This window comes from Stenella coeruleoalba, assembly GCF_951394435.1.
Source record: "Stenella coeruleoalba genome assembly, chromosome: 1".
NCBI classification, from domain to species: domain Eukaryota; kingdom Metazoa; phylum Chordata; class Mammalia; order Artiodactyla; family Delphinidae; genus Stenella; species Stenella coeruleoalba.
The window spans coordinates 159,933,371-159,952,804 of NC_137169.1; the positions used below are offsets into that span (position 1 = coordinate 159,933,371).

A 19,434-nucleotide genomic window follows, 5' to 3' on the forward strand; every position below is an offset into this window, starting at 1 on the left:
GAGTCTGCTGGTTAACTAGAAGTGGGGTGTGAAAGAAAGAAAACATTCAAGGATGGCTCCAAGGTTTTTGGCCGAGTCATTAGATGATGGGAAACACCAGAGGGGCAGGTTTGTGGGGAGAGAGCAGGAGTTCTGTTCCAGACATTTTTGGTTTGAAATGTCTATTAGGCAACCTTGTGGAAATGTCCAATACAGAGTTGGGTAAACAAGCCTAGAACTCAGGAGGACAAAAATCTTCCCTGATAGATGACCTGGTTTCTAGTATCTGGGGGAGCAGGTCTGCTAGTGAGTCCTTCTGTAACATCAGTTGGCTGCTTCTTATAGGCAAAGCAGAGCAGTAACTCCGTGCCTGCCTGGGAACTGCAAGTAACCCAGAACTTGCTCCGTGCATTTGCTAAATTCCGCAGAACAACAGAGTGTTGCTTGGAGACCAGCTCCACAAGTTGGTGCTACAGGGGTTATTCAAGTGCAGGCAACATGAACTCTTGTCCCAGAGCTGCTCCCTAATTGTAAGTTGGGTAATCTTCTACTTCAGGCAAGACAGAAAGCCCAGGAGCAGCGAATGGGGGAAGCGGGAGCAGGTGGACTTGACATTACAAGTTTGGAAGACAGTGTGAAGCCATAGAAAGAAGAGTCTTTGGGCCCAAACAGACCTAGACTCACATTCCGTCATGCTCTTTCCTACCTGTGTGATCTTTGACATGTTACTCTACCTTTCTGAGTCTAATTCTCGGATTCCTTGGTCACAAAGAGAAATGGGATTGTTGTACAGATTAAATAAGGTTCACATGCAAAACACTGGCATCCAGTAGGCATTCAAAAAGGATAGGTCCCGTCTCCCATGTCCTATTTCCCCTCTCCAAGGGAAGATGACCCTCTCTTCTACCATCCAGCCCACCCCACTTCAGCTTTCCTTCACCGGGCTCTCATTCCAAATCCTCAAGCCCTACCTCCTAAAGGAAGCATCTTCTCCAACTTCCCACCCTCCTATGGCTGGGTCATGGCGTCTGGTTTTCCTCGCAGAGCTAAAGACCACAACAGCAGCATCTTTTCTGGGTTTGCGGGACTCCTTGCCATCCTCCTGGTTGTCGCAGTTTTCTGCATCCTGTGGAACTGGAGCAAATGGAAGAAGTGTGAGTCCCTTGTTCGTCCAAAGTTGAGACACACTAGGATCAATCAACTAGCCTGGTATTTAAAGCCCAGTTTACCCTCCAGAGATAAACTGTTGAGCTGGGCAGTCCTCTGTTCTTACCTGACACACGAGTCATTGTCTCCCTTGGGATCCTAAGCTGTGGCTCCATAAGGCTCAGTGCTGAGTGGAGTTCCATTTTGAAAGTCATTGCCCTGGTATCCCTGTGCCCTGCTTCTGTCCACTGAGTCCCCTATGCTTCCAGCTCAAAGGGAATTGGTCAAGTCTGAAAACGTATTTTTCATGATACATGGTGAGGGTGGGCAATATTTTCAGGGACCATCTCATCCCCAAGGGGCCCCGCATTCTGTGCAGCTGGGCCCAGCCATGACCTCCGTGTCTCTCATTGCCTTGCAGGGCGAGTTCCTTACTTCCAAGTTACCGTCATGCCCTTGTTGACTCTGCCTCGACCCAGACAAGGAGCCAAAAATATTTATGACCTCTTGCCCCGAAGACAAGAAGAGCTGGGTAGGTTTTTCTTTCTAATCCATGGAGTCCAGACCTACAGAACTTCTACCCCCGGAATGTACCTCTCACCTGGACGCAACTTTCTCTAAAGTTGCAGACCTTTCTGCCCTTCAGGGAGCATGAGAGAGAATGGGATAGATAGACTGCAAGATGCAACTCCAGTGGGGGCTTGGAGAGCTCGAAGAAGGGAGCGGGAGGTCATCTGGGTTGGGGGTTTTGTTTGTTTCTTTTTCCAATTTCATTGATAAAAAATTGACATACATCACCATATAAGTTTATGGAGTACAGCATGATGGTTTGATTACATAGACAGCAGCTTTGGTTTTTCCTGACGTAAGTTAGCAGGCGACAGCTGGGTACGTCTAGCATTGGGAAAGACATACAGAAGGAGAAAATGGCCTCCAGCCTCAAGGCAGGGAGGGTTCGCCCCAGGAGCCTCTTTCCCAGCCTCCTCAATTCCTGTGCTAGTGTCCTTTTGTCCTCAGCTAGCCGAGGAGGGTTCCGGGTCTCCTAGCACATCATCCCTGTAGCTCTGACCCTCTCCCCACAGAACGCCAGGCCCCAAATCCCAGACATCACACAAACCTACTTCACCCAAGATGCAGGAATTGTACAGGCTGAAGCACTCGGAGGACTGGCTGACTACGTTCAGGGTTTGTTCTCTGTCCTTTCAGGAAGACATCCGTCAAGAAGTATTCGTATTTTCAGTACCGAGAGCCTCCTCTCCAGAAATTCTGACAGCCCTCCCTCTGAGCATGTGGTAAGAGCCAAGTGAAATGACAACCCATTTGGGAGAAATGATATGTCTCTGGCAGAAGAGCTGAAGTGCAAGAGTGCTAGGTCTTGGCTCTAAGCCTCTGCAAACAGCATGTCCTTTGGCACACACACACCACCCGCCTGCCCCCCACCCCCGAGGCCCTATTAATAAATTGGGAAGACTAGCCTCAGGACTTCCCTACCACCCAAGGCAAAAAATTTAGAAAGAGAGGAGCAAGCACTTGGGATTTTAGGAAAGGCACCAGGGCACGTGTATTCAAGGACATGATGTTAGAACTGAAATGTGTTTTCCAAATGAGTGTTGTCCCCTTCAAAGTAATCACCTTGGGAGGGTACCTACATATTCCAACAGTGCTGTTGGTACTCAAAATACTCATAAAGTCCTACTTTGACAATTACTTCTGAGCCTATGTCTAATTGTTTCAATCCTCCTCCATAGCAGAAATACTCGTAAGTTCACTCAGCACTGTAACTGGTGTAGAAAGCACTGAGCACGTCGGGGATACCTTTGAGGTTACAAGGGGACTATTACAATTAATAACAATAATCCCTTGTGTCTTGTAGTCTGGCTCTGAAGGCCGCTCCCCAGGAGGAGTCACACCAGGGATAGTAGAGGGACTATTTTGAAGATCAGGGTGCTTATTTCCATAGATAAGTTCTCATTAGCTTGTTAAAAGAATCAGTTCCTTTGGTTTTGTGACCATCCTTGGGTAATACAGCCATGCTGCAGCTGCTGCTAATTCGGTTGTTACCCAGCCTTTCTTCACTCAGGGGCTTAGGTTGATTACCATGCGGCCGCTCCACGTTGCCACCTTTGCTTCCCCTTCCTCTTGCATGTCCCATCCTTGGGCTCTGCTCCTGCTTCTAAGACTTCCTGGGGCAGCAAGTCTAAGGGGCTGATAAAAGGAAGAGCGGAGGAAACTCCACTGCTAAAGCGACTTCTAGGACTCAGGGGGGCCCTGAGGGAATTTTGCATCTAGAGTTTAGATTTCAAACTGGCTTAAGCCCACAAACATGTTTGGATTGTACTCTGTAGTGTTTGAAGGACATTTTGAACCAGTTGGCAACATTCAAAAACCTAAAAGATTTCATATTAAAGTCCAGATGTCCAGCTTTTCTTGAAAATCAGAAGTTCTGGAAACAACAGACTAGCATCTCTAATTGGCCATAATCAGCTGACCTGCGTATCAGCTGCCCCTATACTAATATAACAACAAGCATTTTTTAGTGTTTTCTTTGTGCCAGGAGCTATTCTAAACACTTTACGGTCCGTAATCCATTTACTCTTCACAAAGCCCTCATGGTGTAGATATTATTATGATTATACCCATTTTATAAGTTAGGAAACTAAGGCACAGTGAGATTAGGTAACTTGCCCAAACTCAGCACAGAGTGGTGAGGCCTGGGACTTGCACCCTCAGTCTGAGCCTAAGCCTCTACCTTTAACCACTATGCCGCGCCTCAGTGTGCTCTGGGGTGTGGCAGGCTCTCTCCAATTCCTAATACTTCCCCCACTCCCCATTGAAACCCCACAGTGTGGACAAAAATCTGTTGCAATTTATTGTCAAATTTACACTGCTGTTTCCTTAAACTCAGCCTACTTCACTTATTCCTACCTAGCATCTGAAGCCTTGAGGTTTGAGATCCCTGATTCAGACCTTTTCTCCAAAGTGAAGAACTGAGAGGAAGAACCATTAGATGTAGTAGTACTGGGCAGGGAAGAAGAAAGGTTTTGTCCATGTTTCTACTTCTATCCTGTCACTGGCTTTTTCTTCTTACTCATAGCCCTCCCAAGCAGGTGATGCCCTCCATGTGCACAGAGCCCATACTCATGCCATGGGGTATGCAGTGGGCATCTATGACAATACCATGGGGCCCCAGATGTATGGAAACCTCACTCCCTCAGCGCACTATGTCAATGTCAGAGCTTCAAGAGATTGCCCAAGCACTTCTTCAGAGGATTCAAGAGACTATGTCAATATCCCCACAGCAAAGGAGATTGCTGAGAATCTAGCTTCTACCAACAGCCCTCCTGGGAACCTCTTCATCCTCCCAAGTTCCAAGGTGCTGGAGTTGACTGAAGAAATAGATGAGGGCTGTGGGAACGCCAGTGACTGCACCAGTTTGGGGTCTCCAGGAACTGAGAGCAGTTATCCACTCAACGATGGTGAAGGGTCTTCTCAGACCTCAAATGATTATGTCAACATGGCAGTGTTGGATCTCGAGACCATCCAAGGGAAGCAGCCCTGGGGAACTTTTCAGTGCTGCAGAGATTATGAAAATGTACCACCAGATCCCAGTGGAAACCAGCAGCGGGAGGAGAAGGAAGTGACATCCTCAAACACAGACCATGTAGAGGGCAGGACAGATGGTCCAGAGACCCACATCCAACCTGTCATGCAGTCAGGGAGTTTCCTGGCCTTAAAGGATTATGTGGCCTATCAGTCATCTGCACAGAGTGAGAACAGTCAGATGAAACATGGAGAAGAGATGTCAAATGAAGACTCTCATGACTACAAGAATGTGTGAGCTGCCAAGGTAGGAGCTAGGGACATTGAGCAGGGGCCTGACACATGGCTCCTTCCTGATGAATTAACACCCAGCCACCCAGCTGGAAAGTCACGTGGAGTGGTCTATCCTGCCGGATCCATAGCCATTACAGGGTCTAGTGAAGACCCTTGACCACCCTTGTATTTCAGTGCATTCGTTTGGTTACGCTAAAAAGAAGCTGAAATGAGTAGGAAGCTAAGAGGCTCACAAACGCAGAGGTTTGAGAAAGTCAGAAAGAAATTCTTCTCAGGCAGGGTGCTGTTACCTCTCATACCAACTTAAGAATGCTGAAACTGCCTTATAGGTCTGTGAGGAGGTTAAAAATGGAAGAGTGCTTTAGTACACAGTGGAAACATGAAGTAGTCTAAAATCATTACCTTCACTAATACCAGCAGGCTCCAAAGCAGGAATACAGATTATTTGGTAATCCAGGCAGAGGCCAAAAGGAACAAGGAAGTTGGGCTGGGGTGGGGGGACAGTTTCCACTCTAAAATGAGTGTGGACAACCAAACGCTGGAGAAAATGCAGAACAATAGGAACTCTCGCTCATTGCTGAAGGGATTGCAAGGCATAACATTCACTCTGGAAAACTGTTTGGCAGATTTTTTTGTTTGTCTTTTTTTTTGTGGTACGCAGGCCTCTCACTGTTGTGGCCTCTCCCATCGCGGAGCACAGGCTCCGGACGCGCAGGCTCAGCGGCCATGGCTCACGGGCCCAGCCGCTCCGCGGCATGTGGGATCCTCCCGGACCGGGGCACGAACCCGCGTCCCCTGCATCAGCAGGCAGACTCTCAACCACTGTGCCACCAGGGAAGCCCATTTGGCAGTTTCTTATAAACATAAACCTATTATACAGCCCAGTCATTCCACTATTAGGTATTTATCCAAGTGTGAAATTTGTATTCACAAAAAAACCCATACAATGACTGTTTATAGCAGCTTTATTCATAATTGCCAAAATCTAGAAATAACCCAAATGTCTTTCAACAGGTGAATGGATAAACAAGTGTCCTATATCCACACGATGAGTTTATCCACACTCAGCAGTAAAAAGGAGTGAAGTAGGTTCATGCAACAACATGGACAAATAAACGTATTTTGCTGAGTGATAGAAGCTAGACCTAAAAATCTACATATTGTATGGTTTCATTTATATGACATTCTGAAAAAGGCAAAACTATAGGGGTGGAAAACAGATCAGTGGTTGGCAGGTTTGGGGAGAGGGAAGGGGTTTACAACAAAGAGCTGTACAAGGGAATTTTTAGGATAATTGTTCTGTATTGTACTATGATGATGGATACATGACTGTATTCATTTGTCAAAACACACACACACAAAAAGCTGTATAGCACAAAGGGTGACTTTTATCATATGCAAAATTTTTAAAAATTCACCACGCTGTCAGGGGAACCCACAATAAAATGCAGATTGTAAAAAATGAATCTAACTGTTTCACAAATGTATGATATAATCTCACTGAAGGGAGTGGGGGAAAAAATGACCTGGCCTAAGTAACTTTGGAAAACAATGTTTTGCTTGAAACTGTAAGCTAAAGACACAAAGAACTGAAAACAAACACTGCAGTCTAGTTGGTAAATTTGTAGGGCATACTTGAATTGAACAAATAAGTAAATATATTACAGGTAGGGAGAGGCAGGTTTCTTGCTGTCAGAGAAAGAAGTGACAAATAAGCAAGTAGAAAAGGAAATATAGACGTGTATATACATAGGCTAGTATACATATATACTTCCTAACTCTGTCCACTGGAGGGTCTAGCAGCAATCATGGTCCAGTAGCAGTGAATGCACTTAGCTCTCAGACCTTGGTTTCTAAACTTGGTAGACACCACCTTAACCATGTGATCAAGGTCAACTCACCAGTAATAAGTTTTACTGCTATATGATCAAGGAGAAGGGTACTTCACCGCCATGGTATTCTTCCCCCAAATCCACAACCCCAGTCTTATCATGAGAAACATCAGAAAACTCAAATTGAATGACATTCTACAAATACCTGACTGGAACTCTTAAAAGTGTTAAAGTCATGAAAGACAAGGGAAGACTGGAGAAACTGTCAGACTGGTGGAGACTAAGAAGACATGATGACTAAAATATAACATGATGCCTTGGATGGGATCATAGTACAGGAAAAGGGCATTAGTGGAAAAAATGGTGAAATGAAAAACAAGAAAGTCCATATTTTAGTTAATAGTATTGTATCAATGTTAATTTCTTAGTTTTGATCAATGTGCCATGGTTATATAATTAACATTAGGGGAAGCTGGGTGAAGGGTATACAGGAACTCTCTGTACTATCTTTGCAACTCTTCTGTAAGTTATGTCAAAACAAAAAATAATTTTAAAACATGGACAAAGCTGGAAGTGAAGACATCTGGGCTCATTCCACTTAAATAAATGTGCCTTTGTTCCTTTTTCTGCAAAATGGACATAATATAAAGCATATGCTACTGTAATTGCTCTGAATATTTGTCTGTTTTCTGCATTGCTCTGTTAATGTATGTACTCAGTCTCTCCTATCAAACTGAAATCACTTTGCCTTTAGGAAAATATAATTACATCCTTTGTATTCACCCTAGTTCTTGGCACGAGGCCCAAGATGAACTCAGGTTATCGATGTGACACTTGATGATGTGGTTTCAGTGCATGTCTTTATAAAATGTTGAGTGAGGTTTTTTCTGTGGTTCAGGAATGGAGACTAAGGCTTAAAGCTAAGTATCAAAGGTGTTAAAACATCCCACATTCTGAGTTCAGAGCACCACCAGCTGTTAGGGATCTGCCAACACCACTCAAGGCTTACTGAGAGTAGGAAAATTAGTCCTACGATGTACTGCTCTCCACCACATCGCATCCCTTCTCCACAGGAGAGGACTGAGATGTGATTGCGGTTAGCCTTTGAGGACATGCTGGTCAGGAAGAGAGTTTCTTTCCTCCTTCACTGCCCCCGTCCCCAGGGATGCTAACCATCTCTTCTGCAGAGCACCTGATGCCCCAGTAAAAGGAGAAAGAGCAGTGTGTTGCCAGAATGGAGAGAAAGGGCTGTGGAGCAGATGGCCACCCACTGTTGGCCATGGCAACAATAAAAGTGTCACCAGAGGAAGGCAACTGGACCTGGGTCATTTTGTTGGCACCACCTCAACAGAGTGCCAAGGCAAGAGGCCTCTAGGCCTGTGAGGTATAGACCATCTGAGGTGGCTTCACAAACACTTGGGTGGGTGCTATAGACTGAACATTTGTGCGCCCCCAAAATTCATATGTTGAAACCTAATCCCCATTGTGAGAGTAGTAGAAGGTGGGGCCTTTGGAAGTGATTAGGTCATGACGGTTGAGCTCTCGTGAATGGGATTAGTGCCCTTGTAAAAGAGGCCCAAGGGAGCTCCCTCATCCCTTCCGCCCTGTGAGGACACAGCAAGAAGATGGCTGCCTAGGAAGCAGGTGTCAGGCTCTCACCAGACACCAAATCTGTGAGTACTTTGATCTTGGACTTCCCAGCCTCCAGAACTGTGAGAAATAAATGTTTGCTGTTTAAGTCACCCAGTCTATGGTATTGTTGTCATAGCAGCCCAAGCAGACCAGGACAGTGGGATAAAGACAGATTTTTACAAGAGCTAGCTCTCTCATACCTGGTGGCTATATTTTGGGTAGATTTCTTCATTGCTCTCAGATTCACTCTACATGTGACCAGCATTTAAATTCCTGCCACACAGAGGGTACCACATCAGTCTGATATTGATGGCCAGTAAAGGTTGGCCTGGGAAGCAACAATAAGCACAGTCAAGTAAGGAGAGATTTGTATCAGATGTGAGATGAAGATTCAGACAGAACTGAAAAACACTGGCATGTAAGGATTCTCATAACCAAGAAACAGTTACGTAGTCGAACCGAAGTCCATGTGCCCAACATACAGTGAGGCCAAACAAACTGAAACGTCGGTGTTTGGAGCACAAAAAGGTTTATCGCAAGGGCCATGCACGGAGAATGGGTGGTTCATACTCGGAAGACCTGAACTCCCCAGTGGTTTTCAGGGAAGAGTGTTTTGTTTTGTTTTGTTTTGGCTGCACCGCTTGGCTTACGGGATCTTAGTTCCCCAACCAGGGACCGAACCTAGGCCACAGCAGTGAAGGCGCTGAGTCCTAACCACTGGACCACCAGGGAATTCCCAAGGAAGTGTTTTTAAAGGCAATATTTAGGGTGAGGGCTGCAGGGTGTACAACTTTCTTTGGACTAGTTGGTGGTGAGGTAAACAGGGATCTCAGTCATCAACCTTCTGGTTCTCACCAGTCTGGCGTCTCAGCATGTATTTACCATCCTCCAACTGGATGGGGGTCTTAGTTCCTGCAGAACAACTCGAAAATATGTATCAGATTGTTACGTGTATTCCCTGAGGCAGAACTAGGACTCTGTTCTATCACTGAATTATTGTTTCTCGACTGCTTTTCCTGTGTTTCTGCATTCTTTAATTAGTAACTGCTTGAATTTGAATCTGTTCTTTGGAACTCAAGGAAGGCCTAGGAGACTAAAGCCTTCTTCTATAAACAAGAAGTGTGGGGGTGTATCTTTTGTACCTGGGAGGGGCCCACAGGATCCTGCTCAGTGTCAATCCCCCCTTTTCTTTGATACTCCTCAATCTTGAGGGGAACAGGGGCAGGACAAGAAAAGGAATAAAGTTTTGGATAGAGAAGTTAATCATAAAGTCAGCAGAGGAACTCAGTTTTAGGGGGACTCAAACCCAGCCAAAACCTAGATGGGACTTGAACCCATGGTCTCTTTTTTTTTTGTCTGTTTTTAAATAAATGAATTTATTTGTTTGTTTCTTTGTTTATTTTTGGCTGCGTTGGGTCCTCGTACTGCTCACAGGCTCTCTCTAGTTGCAGTGAGCAGGAGCTACTCCTTGTTGCAGTGCGTGGACTTCTCTTTGCAGTGGCTTCTCTTGTTGCAGAGCATGGGCTCTAGGCGTGCAGGCTTCAGTAGTTGTGGCACACAGGCTTAGTTGCTCCATGGCATGTGGGAACTTCCCAGACCAGGGCTCGAACCCATGTCCCCTGCACTGGCAGGTGGATTCTTAACCACTGTGCCACCAGGGAACTTTGAACCCACAATCTTTTAATTGAGATCACACACTTGGTCTCAGGACTTAACGAAGCTCAGGTTCTTAATGTCTCATCACAGAAAGAATTTAGTGAGAGACAAAGTGATAGGTAAGAAGTGGATTTATTTAGAGAGGAACACACTCAACAGAATGTGGACCATCTCAGAAGGCGAGAGCAGCACCCGGTTACGAGGTTGCCAGTTTTTATAGGGACGGGTAATTTCATAGGCTAATGAGTGGGAGGAGTATTCTAGTTATTTTGGGGAAGGGGCAGGGATTTCCAGGAACTTGGCCACCGCCTACTTGTTGACCTTTTATGGTCAGCCTTGGAACTGTCATGGCGCCTGTGTGTGTGTCATTTAACTTGCTGATGTGTTACAATGAGTGTATACTGAGGCTCAAGGTCTAGTTGAAGTCTTGTCTGCCATCTTGCACCTAGTTGGTTCTAACCAGTTTATGTCATGTCCTATGGCTTTGTCATTCTTTTAAAGGTTGTGCCCTGCCCCCCTTCCTTTCTGTTTCATTTTCAGTTATGAGATGAAAAACTATGGGATCAAAATGAGTTGTTAAGAGAGCTACCACCCAGTAAGAAAGGGAGGTTCAACCTACAACTTGGGTGGCAGGTCCCAGAAAAAAGAAAGCCAGCTCATGCTTATACCCCAATGAGCTGGACACCTCAATAAAAAAGAAATAACAAGCCCCAAATGGAGTCATTTGCCCTCCACTACATCAAACCACGGCTTAATTGCAGTGTCAGTTCTGCCCAGAAATGTGACCTGTAAAACAATATGAAATTTCCTGATCAGTACAAGTGAGGTAATCTGCATGATAAAGATCCTTGCTATTCCCTTCCCCTCAAAAAGACGAGGATCTGGCCCAAAGTAACCTTTTTCTTTTGCTAATAACTTTCTTGTCCCACCCTCCTTTCTATAAAAGCTTTCCATTTTGTACCACTCCTGGAATGCTAGATGGGATGCTGCCTGATTCTTGAATCGCCTAATAAAGCTAATTAGATCTCAAATTTACTTGGCTGAATTTTGTTTTTTTAAACATCAGTTACCCTTATATACATTCTCCCAAATTGAGAATAATTAATAAATTATTTTCTCAGATAGGTAACCTTTCTGTTTATTTCTTGTTCCGAGAATTTTTACAAATGAATGGATGAAAGACTTTATTATAATTCTTTCCCCTTACAGTTTTGTTGCAGGAAGGGGGACCCCTTCCATGGCCCAAGAGTGAGCTCTTTTCTAACACTTGGAAATGAATTATCCGAGGAGACACACATGCTGACAGAGCAAGAGACTTCATTGGGAAGGGACACCCGGGCGGAGAGCAGGAGGGTAAGGACTGCTTTGCCACCTGACTCACAGTCTCAGGTTTTATGGTGATGGGATTAGTTTCCGGGTTGTCTCTGGCTAATCATTCTGACTCAGGGTCCTTCCTGGTGGCGCACACATTGCTCAGCCAAGACGGATTCCATCGAGAAGCATTCTGGAAGGTTGGTAGGATGGACTGGCATCTCCTTTTGACCTTTCCCAAATTCTTCCGGTTGGTGGTGGCTTGTTAGTTCTGTGTTCCTTACCAGGATCTCCTATCGTAAAATAACTCATGCAAATGGTTACTGTGGTGCTGGCCAGGGTGGGCGGTTTCAGTCAGTGTTTCCCCAACAGTTTTATTTTCTCACATTAGTTGCCAGGAAATTTGAGTTAAATTGAATGCCCAGTTGTGAAACAGGAGGGAAGGGGGGATGTCATCTTTAAAAGAATGACACAGCCATAGGACATGACAAAAACTGGTTAGAACCAACTAGGTCCAAGATGGTGGAAGATTCGACTTCCAGTAGGCCATGAGCCTCATTATACATTTATTGTAATACATTAGCTTGCTAAATGACACACCCATCAGCACCATGACAGTTCTGAAGGTAATCATAAAAGGCAAAAAAATGGGTGGTTGCCCAATTCCTGGAAATCCCCACCCCTTCCCCCCAAATATTTGGAATAATCCTCCCACTCATTAGCCTATGAAATTACCCAGCCCATAAAAACTAACCACCCCGTATTTCAAGGCCTCTTGCCTTCTGATGGCCCACATTCTGTCTGTGGTGTGTACTTCTCCCAAGGTCACTCTCACCTTTTGAGATGGACCACATTCTGTCTATGGAATGTGTATCTCTCTAATTAAATCCATTCTTACCTATCACTGTGTCTCTCACTGAATTCTTTCTGCAATGAAACTTAAAGAAACTGAGCTTCATTAAGTCCTGAGACCAGGTGTGTGATTTCAATTAAAAGACCATGGTTTCAAGCCCCAATCTGAATTCTGGCTGGGCTCGAGTCCTGGCACGTGGGCTCACATCCCATCTGAGTTGTGCAGTTTCAGCTGCAGTAATTGTCCCATCTCATATGCCTGATAATGCTAAATATGAAGACATTCTTTCAAGATCAGGATGAGAAAGTAGATATAAAACTAACTTATTCAGTATGAGTCCTTAATTAGTTAAATATGGTAAGTTAATTATTCAAGCTTGTAGCATATAGATTGTGACTTCCTTCAGAGTACTGTTTAGTATCAAATACAGAAGCTGGCTAAGTCTCCTCCTTCTCTCTCTATCATTCACCCTCTAATGGTGAGCAGAGGACATTCCCTCTGGCATGTCTCCTTCCTGAACACTCCATTAGTGTCACGGTGCTTTATCGTCATTTCTGATTTTCCTTTGGGCTGAGAGCCTGTATGAACTTGCAAATACTTCCAGAAACTCTCAGTCTTAAATGAGTCAGTAAGCTGTTGTCACAGAAAGAAGGCAATGGTGGTCTAGGAAACACAAACAACCAAGGAAATCTATCATAGCTATTCTTACTTTGTTACTGTTACCCAAATAATGGCTTCACCTCTTTGTGGGTGTCAAGCCAAAAGACTCAACCAAGGCAAGGAGCAGCAGAAGGAAGCATTTATTACTTACAGCAAGTAAGGAGAACACTGGGGATCTTTCCCAAAGCAGTGTCTCCTCAAACAGCAAAAGCGGGGAAGTTTTGAATTGGGGAAAAGGTTAGAGTCCAAGACTTAGTTGATTGAAGTCACGAGGGCCAGAAAAGGTCAATATCATCATTCTTTAGGTTCCAACCATTTTGGGGTCTTAGCAAGTATTTACTATCCTCCACCTGGCTGGGAGCCTTAGTTCTTGTAGAACAACTCAAAGATGTGTGTCAGGTTATTATATAAAAACAGTTCCATGAGGAGGAACTGTGTTTATATAACTCTGTTTTATCACTGAACCATTGTTTCTAGGCTGCTTTTCCTGTGTTCCGTTAAGATCATTAATTACTGAGATTTGTTCAAGGACAAGAATTATGGCCAGGCTTATATCACAAAATGGCTTTGGCCAAAATGGCTTTTCTTATGTCAAAAAGCTATATCTGGGCTTCCCTGGTGGTGCAGTGGTTGAGAGTCCGCCTGCCGATGCAGGGGACACGGGTTCGTGCCCCGGGAAGATCCCACATGTCGCGGAGCAGCTGGGCCCATAAGCCATGGCCGCTGAGCCTGCGCGTCCCGAGCCTGTGCTCCGCAACGGGAGAGGCCACAGCAGTGAGAGGCCCGCGTACCGCAAAAAAAAAAAAAAAAAAAAAGCTCTATCTGGTTCTTTTCCTCCTGGGACCCCCTACCCTATCTATGTACATTATTTCCTTGTATTGGTTAACCACTTATGTTTGTAGGGGAGCAGAATTTTGCCACTGCAAAATATGCCCTCTTGACATAAGGATTATTTTAAACTGGTTATTTTAAAGAAACTGCAGACACAGGAGAAGCTCTGAAAACTGAGTAAAATTTACCCCTTTGTAAGAGACATTTACATTTATAAGGGAAATCTCCATTTGGAAGGGTGTCTCCCTCACTGTACCAGGAAGAGGGGGATGACTAAATCTTTAGAAACTCTTATCATTGGAGAAGGCAGCAACTTAAATCTGCATAACAACCTTACCCTTGTTTACTGTGCTTTTCCTGGTGATCGCCCATAACTGACTCACCATCACCACATCCTTTGTCTTTAGCTGAAGATGGTATTTAAGGTGCCCTTTTCCACCACTTTGAAGAGTTACTCACTTTTCCTAGGTCTGTCCCAAGGATACATGTTATTAAGCTTTTGTGATTTTTTTCTTCTGTTCATGTGTCTTATGTCAGTTAGGCCAGCCAAGAAAGTTAGAAGGGGAGAAGGAAAATCTCCCTCCCTGCCCCCGCTGAAAAAATTCCATTATCAAGAAAGGGAAAAATAGGCGAATCCATGGTTTGTTCTTCTGTCTGCCCTTACTCATCAAGTCAAAATTGGAGAGTGTTGATAGAATGCACGTCTATTGAGCAGTGGAGTTAATTTTTTTAATATTATGTATTTATTTATTTATTTATTTTTGGCTGCATTGGGTCTTTTTTTTTTTTATTATTTTTTGCTGTACGCGGGCCTCTCACTGTTGTGGCCTCTCCCGTTGCGGAGCACAGGTTCCGGACACGCAGGCTCAGCGGCCATGGCTCACGGGCCCAGCCGCTCCGCGACATGTGGGATCTTTCCGGACCGGGGCACGAACCCGCGTCCCCTGAATCAGCAGGCAGACTCTCAACCACTGCGCCACCAAGGAATCCCCCAGGGTCTTTTTTTTTTTTAACATCTTTATTGGAGTATAATTGCTTTACACTGTTATGTTAGTTTCTGCTGTATAACAAATGAATCAGCTATATGCATATGTATATCCCCATATCCCCTCCCTACCACCCCTCTACGTGGTCGCAAAGCACCTAGCTGATTTCCCTGTGCTATGCAGCTGCTTCCCACTAGCTATCTATTTTATATTTGGTAGTATATATATGTCAAGGCTACTCTCTCACCTCATTCCAGCTTACCCGTCCCCCTCCCCATGTCCTCAAGCCCATTCTCTACATCTGCAACTTTCTTCCTGTCCTGCCCCTAGGTTCATCAGAACCATTTTATTTTTTAGAGTTCATATATATGTGTTAGCATGCAGTATTTGTTTTTCTCTTTCTGACTTACTTCACTCTGTATGACATACTTTAGGTCCATCCACCTCACTACAAATAACTAAATTTCGTTTCTTTTTATGGCTGAGTAATATTCCATTGTATATATGTGCCACATCTTCTTTAAACATTCATCTGTCAGCGGACACTTAGGTTGCATCCATGGCTATTGTAAATAGTGCTGCAATGAACTCTGTGGTACGTGACTCTTTCTTTTTTTTTTTTTGCGGTATGCGGGCCTCTCACTGTTGTGGCCTCTCCCGTTGCGGAGCACAGGCTCCGGACGCGCAGGCCCAGCGGCCATGGCTCACGGGCCTAGCTGCTCCATGGCATGTGGGATCTTCCCGGAATGGGGCACGAACACGTGTCCCCTGCATCGGCAGGGAGACTCTCAACCACTGCGCCACCAGGGAAGCCCCATGACTCTTTTTGAATTATGGTTTTCTCAGGGTATATGCCTAGTAGTGGGATTGCTGGGTCATATGGTAGTTCTATTTTCAGTTTTTTAAAGAACCTCCATACTGTTCTCCATAGTGGCTGTATCAATTTACATTCCCACCAACACTGCAAGAGGGTTCCCTTTTCCCACACCCTCTCCAGCATTTATTGTTTGTCAATTTTTTCATGATGGCCATTCGGACTCGTGTGAGGTGATACCTCATTGTAGTTCTGATTTGCATTTCTCTAATGATTAGTGATGTTGAGCATCTTTTCATGTGTTTATTGACAATCTGTATATCTTTGGGAAAATGTGTATTTAGGTCTTCTGCCCATTTTTGGATTGGATTGTTTGTTTTCTTGATATTGAGCTGCATGAGCTGCTTGTATATGTTGGAGATTAATCCTTTGTCAGTTGCTTCATTTGCAAATATTTTCTCCCATTCTGAGGGCTGTCTTTTCATCTTTTTTTATGGTTTCGTTTGCTGTACAAAAGCTTTGAAGTTTCATTAGGTCCCATTTGTTTATTTTTGTTTTCATTTCCATTTCTCTAGGAGGTGGGTCAAAAAGGATCTTGCTGCGATTTATGTCATAGAGTGTTCTGCCTATGTTTTCCTCTAAGAGTTTCATAGTGTCTGGCCTTACATTTATGTCTTTAATCCATTTTGAGTTCATTTTTGTGTATGGTGTTAGGAAGTGTTCTAATTTCATTCTTTTACATGTAGCTGTCCAGTTTTCCCAGCACCACTTATTGAAGAGGCTGTCTTTTCTCCATTGTATATTTTTGCCTCCTTTAGCAAAAATAAGGTGACCATATGTGCGTGGGTTTATCTCTGGGCTTTCTATCCTGTTCCATTGATCTATATTTCTGTTTTTGTGCCAGTACCATACTGTCTTGATTACTGTAGCTTTGTAGTATAGTCTGAAGTCAGGGAGCCTGATTCCTCCAGCTCCCTGATTGCTTTGGCTATTCGGAGTCTTTTTTTTTTTTTTTTTTTTTTGCGGTACAAGGGCCTCTCACTGCTGTGGCCTCTCCCATTGTGGAGCACAGGCTCCAGACACACAGGCTCAGCGGCCATGGCTCACAGGCCCAGCCGCTCTGTGGCACGTGGGATCCTCCCAGACTAGGGCACGAACCCACGCCGCCCTGCATCAGCAGGTGGACTCTCAACCACTGCACCACCAGGGAAGCCCTATTCAGAGTCTTTTGTGTTTCCATACAAATTGTGAAATTTTTTGTTCTAGTTCTGTGAGAAATGCCATTGGTAGTTTGATAGGGATTGCATTGAATCTGTAGATTGCTTTGGCTAATATACTCATTTTCACAATGTTGATTCTTCCAATGTAAGAACATGGTATATCTCTCCATATGTTTGTATCATCTTTAATTTCTTTCATCAGTGTCTTATAGTTTTCTGCATACAGGTCTTTTGTCTCATTAGGTAGGTTTATTCCTAGGTATTTTATTCTTTTTGCTGCAGTGGTAAATGGGAGTGCTTCCTTAATTTCACTTTCAGATTTTTCATCATTAGTGTATAGGAATGCAAGAGATTTCTGTGCATTAATTTTGTATCCTGCTACTCTACCAAATTCACTGATTAGCTCTCATAGTTATCTGGTATAATCTTTAGGATTCTCTAGGTATACTATCATGTCATCTGCAAATAGTGACAGTTTTATGTCTTCTTTTCCAATTTGGATTCCTTTTATTTCTTTTTCGTCTCTGATTCCTATGGCTAAAACTTCCAAAACTACATTGAATAATAGTGGTGAGGGTGGGCAACCATGTCTTATTCCTGATCTTACAGGAAATGGTTTCAGTTTTTCACCATTGAGAACAATGTTGGCTGTGGTTTTTCATATATGGCCTTTATTATGTTGAGGTAGGTTCCCTCCATGCCTACTTTCTGGAAAGTTTTTATCATAAATTAGTGTTGAATTATGTCGAAAGATTTTTCTGTATCTATTGAGATTATCATATGTTTTTTATCCTTCAATTTGTTAATATGGTGTATCACATTGATTGATTTGCATATATTGAAGAATCCTTGCATTCCTGGGATAAACCCCACTTGATCATGGTGTATGATCCTTTTAATGTGCTGTTGGATTCTGTCTGCTAGTAGTTTGTTGAAGATTTTTGCATCTATGTTCATCAGAGATATTGGCCTGTAGTTTTCTTTTTTTGTGACATCTTTGTTGGGTTTTGGTATCAGGGTGATGGTGGCCTCATAGAATGAGTTTGGGAGTGTTCCTCCCCCTGCTATATTTTGGAAGTGTTTGTGAAGGATAAGTGTTATCTCTTCTCTAAATGTTTGATAGAATTCACCATCCAAATTTATTTTTTGGATGAGTATGCTGTATTCCTGTCTCACTGGTTGTTTGGCCTGCGACATCCAGCACTTGAGTTTGCAGGCTGTTGGATAGAGCTGGGTCTTGGTGCTGAGATGAGGACCTCCAGGAGTCCTCACTTCGACTGATATTCCCTGGGGTCTGAGGTTCTCTGTTAGTCCACCAGTGTGGACACAGAGTTACCACCACAGGAGCTTGGCCTGACCTCTGGCTTGGGATAAAGATCCCACAAGTTTCATGGTGTGGTTAAAAAAAAAAAAAGAAAAAAAAAAGGAAGAAAGAAAGAAAAAAAGGAGCAGTACAATATCAAAGAATAAAAAACAAAATAAAATTTGAAAGATAAAAAATATATTAGGAAAAATAAAACTATAATTGAAACAGCTGCAACAGGTAAAATGAAACCACAATAGAAAAAGGGGTGTGTGTGGGGGGGGGAAGAAGCCAAAAGGAGAGAATAAGACAAAATTAGAAAAATAAAAGACTTGTTAGGAAGAATAAAAATATAAAGGAATCAATAACAGTGAATCAATAAGGTAAAATCCTATACACTAATCCTATACACAATCCTATACACTAATGATGAAAAATCTGAAAGTGAAATCAAGAAAACATTCCCATTTACCACTGCAACAAAAAGAATAAAATATCTAGGAATAAACCTACCTAAGGAGACAAAAGACCTGTATGCAGAAAATTATAAGACACTGATGAAAGAAATTAAAGATGATACAAATAGATGGAGAGATATACCATGTTCTTAGAAGAATCAACATTGTGAAAATGAGTATACTAGTCAAAGCAATCTACAGATTCAATGCAATCCCTATCAAACTACCACTGGCATTTTCCACAGAACTAGAACAAAAAATTTCACAATTTGTATCGAAACACAGAAGAACCCGAATAGCCAAAGCAATCTTGAGAACGAAAAACGGAGCTGGAGGAATCAGGCTCCCTGACTTCGGACTATACTACAAAGCTACAGTAATCAAGACAGTATGGTACTGGCACAAAAACAGAAATATAGATCAATGGAACAGGATAGAAAGCCCAGAGATAAACCCACACACATATGGTCACCTTATCTTTGATAAAGGAAGCAGGAATGTACAGGAGAGAGGACAGCCTCTTCAATAAGTGGTGCTGGGAAAACTGGGCAGGTACATGTAGAAGTATGAGATTAGAACACTCCCTAACACCATACACAAAAATAAGCTCAAAATGGATTAAAGACCTAAATGTAAGGCCAGAAACTATCAAACTCTTAGAGGAAAACATAGGCAGAACACTCTATGACATAAATCGCAGCAAGATCCTTTTTGACCCACCTCCCAGAGAAATGGAAATAAAAACAAGAGTAAACAAATGGGACCTAATGAAACTTAAAAGCTTTTGCACAGCAAACGAAACCAAAACAAGACCAAAAGACAACCCTCAGAATGGGAGAAAATATTTGCAAATGAAGCAACTGACAAAGGATTAATCTCCAAAATTTACAAGCAGCTCATGCGTCTCAATAACAAAAAA

The 19,434-nt window shown here is 43.4% G+C and overlaps 1 protein-coding gene across 1 annotated transcript; it reads left to right on the forward strand.

The window, feature by feature from the left end:
- Positions 1-1,292: 1,292 nt before the first annotated feature.
- LAX1 (lymphocyte transmembrane adaptor 1) lies at positions 1,293-5,138 on the forward strand. Its single transcript, XM_079926054.1, has 3 exons — positions 1,293-1,657; positions 2,332-2,417; positions 4,220-5,138. Exons 1-3 carry the CDS (start codon positions 1,576-1,578, stop codon positions 4,961-4,963), a joined length of 912 nt encoding a protein of 303 aa, XP_079782180.1. The 5' UTR covers positions 1,293-1,575; the 3' UTR covers positions 4,964-5,138.
- The last annotated feature ends 14,296 nt before the right edge of the window (positions 5,139-19,434 follow it).

Excerpts from the sequence above, each read along its gene's own strand:
- LAX1 (XM_079926054.1), top strand. The coding sequence starts at position 1,576 with ATGCCCTTGTTGACTCTGCCTCGACCCAGACAAGGAGCCAAAAATATT. Across the intron at positions 1,658-2,331 it reads CCGAAGACAAGAAGAGCTGG|GAAGACATCCGTCAAGAAGT; the intron begins GTAGGTTTTTCT and ends CTGTCCTTTCAG. Across the intron at positions 2,418-4,219 it reads GCCCTCCCTCTGAGCATGTG|CCCTCCCAAGCAGGTGATGC; the intron begins GTAAGAGCCAAG and ends TCTTACTCATAG.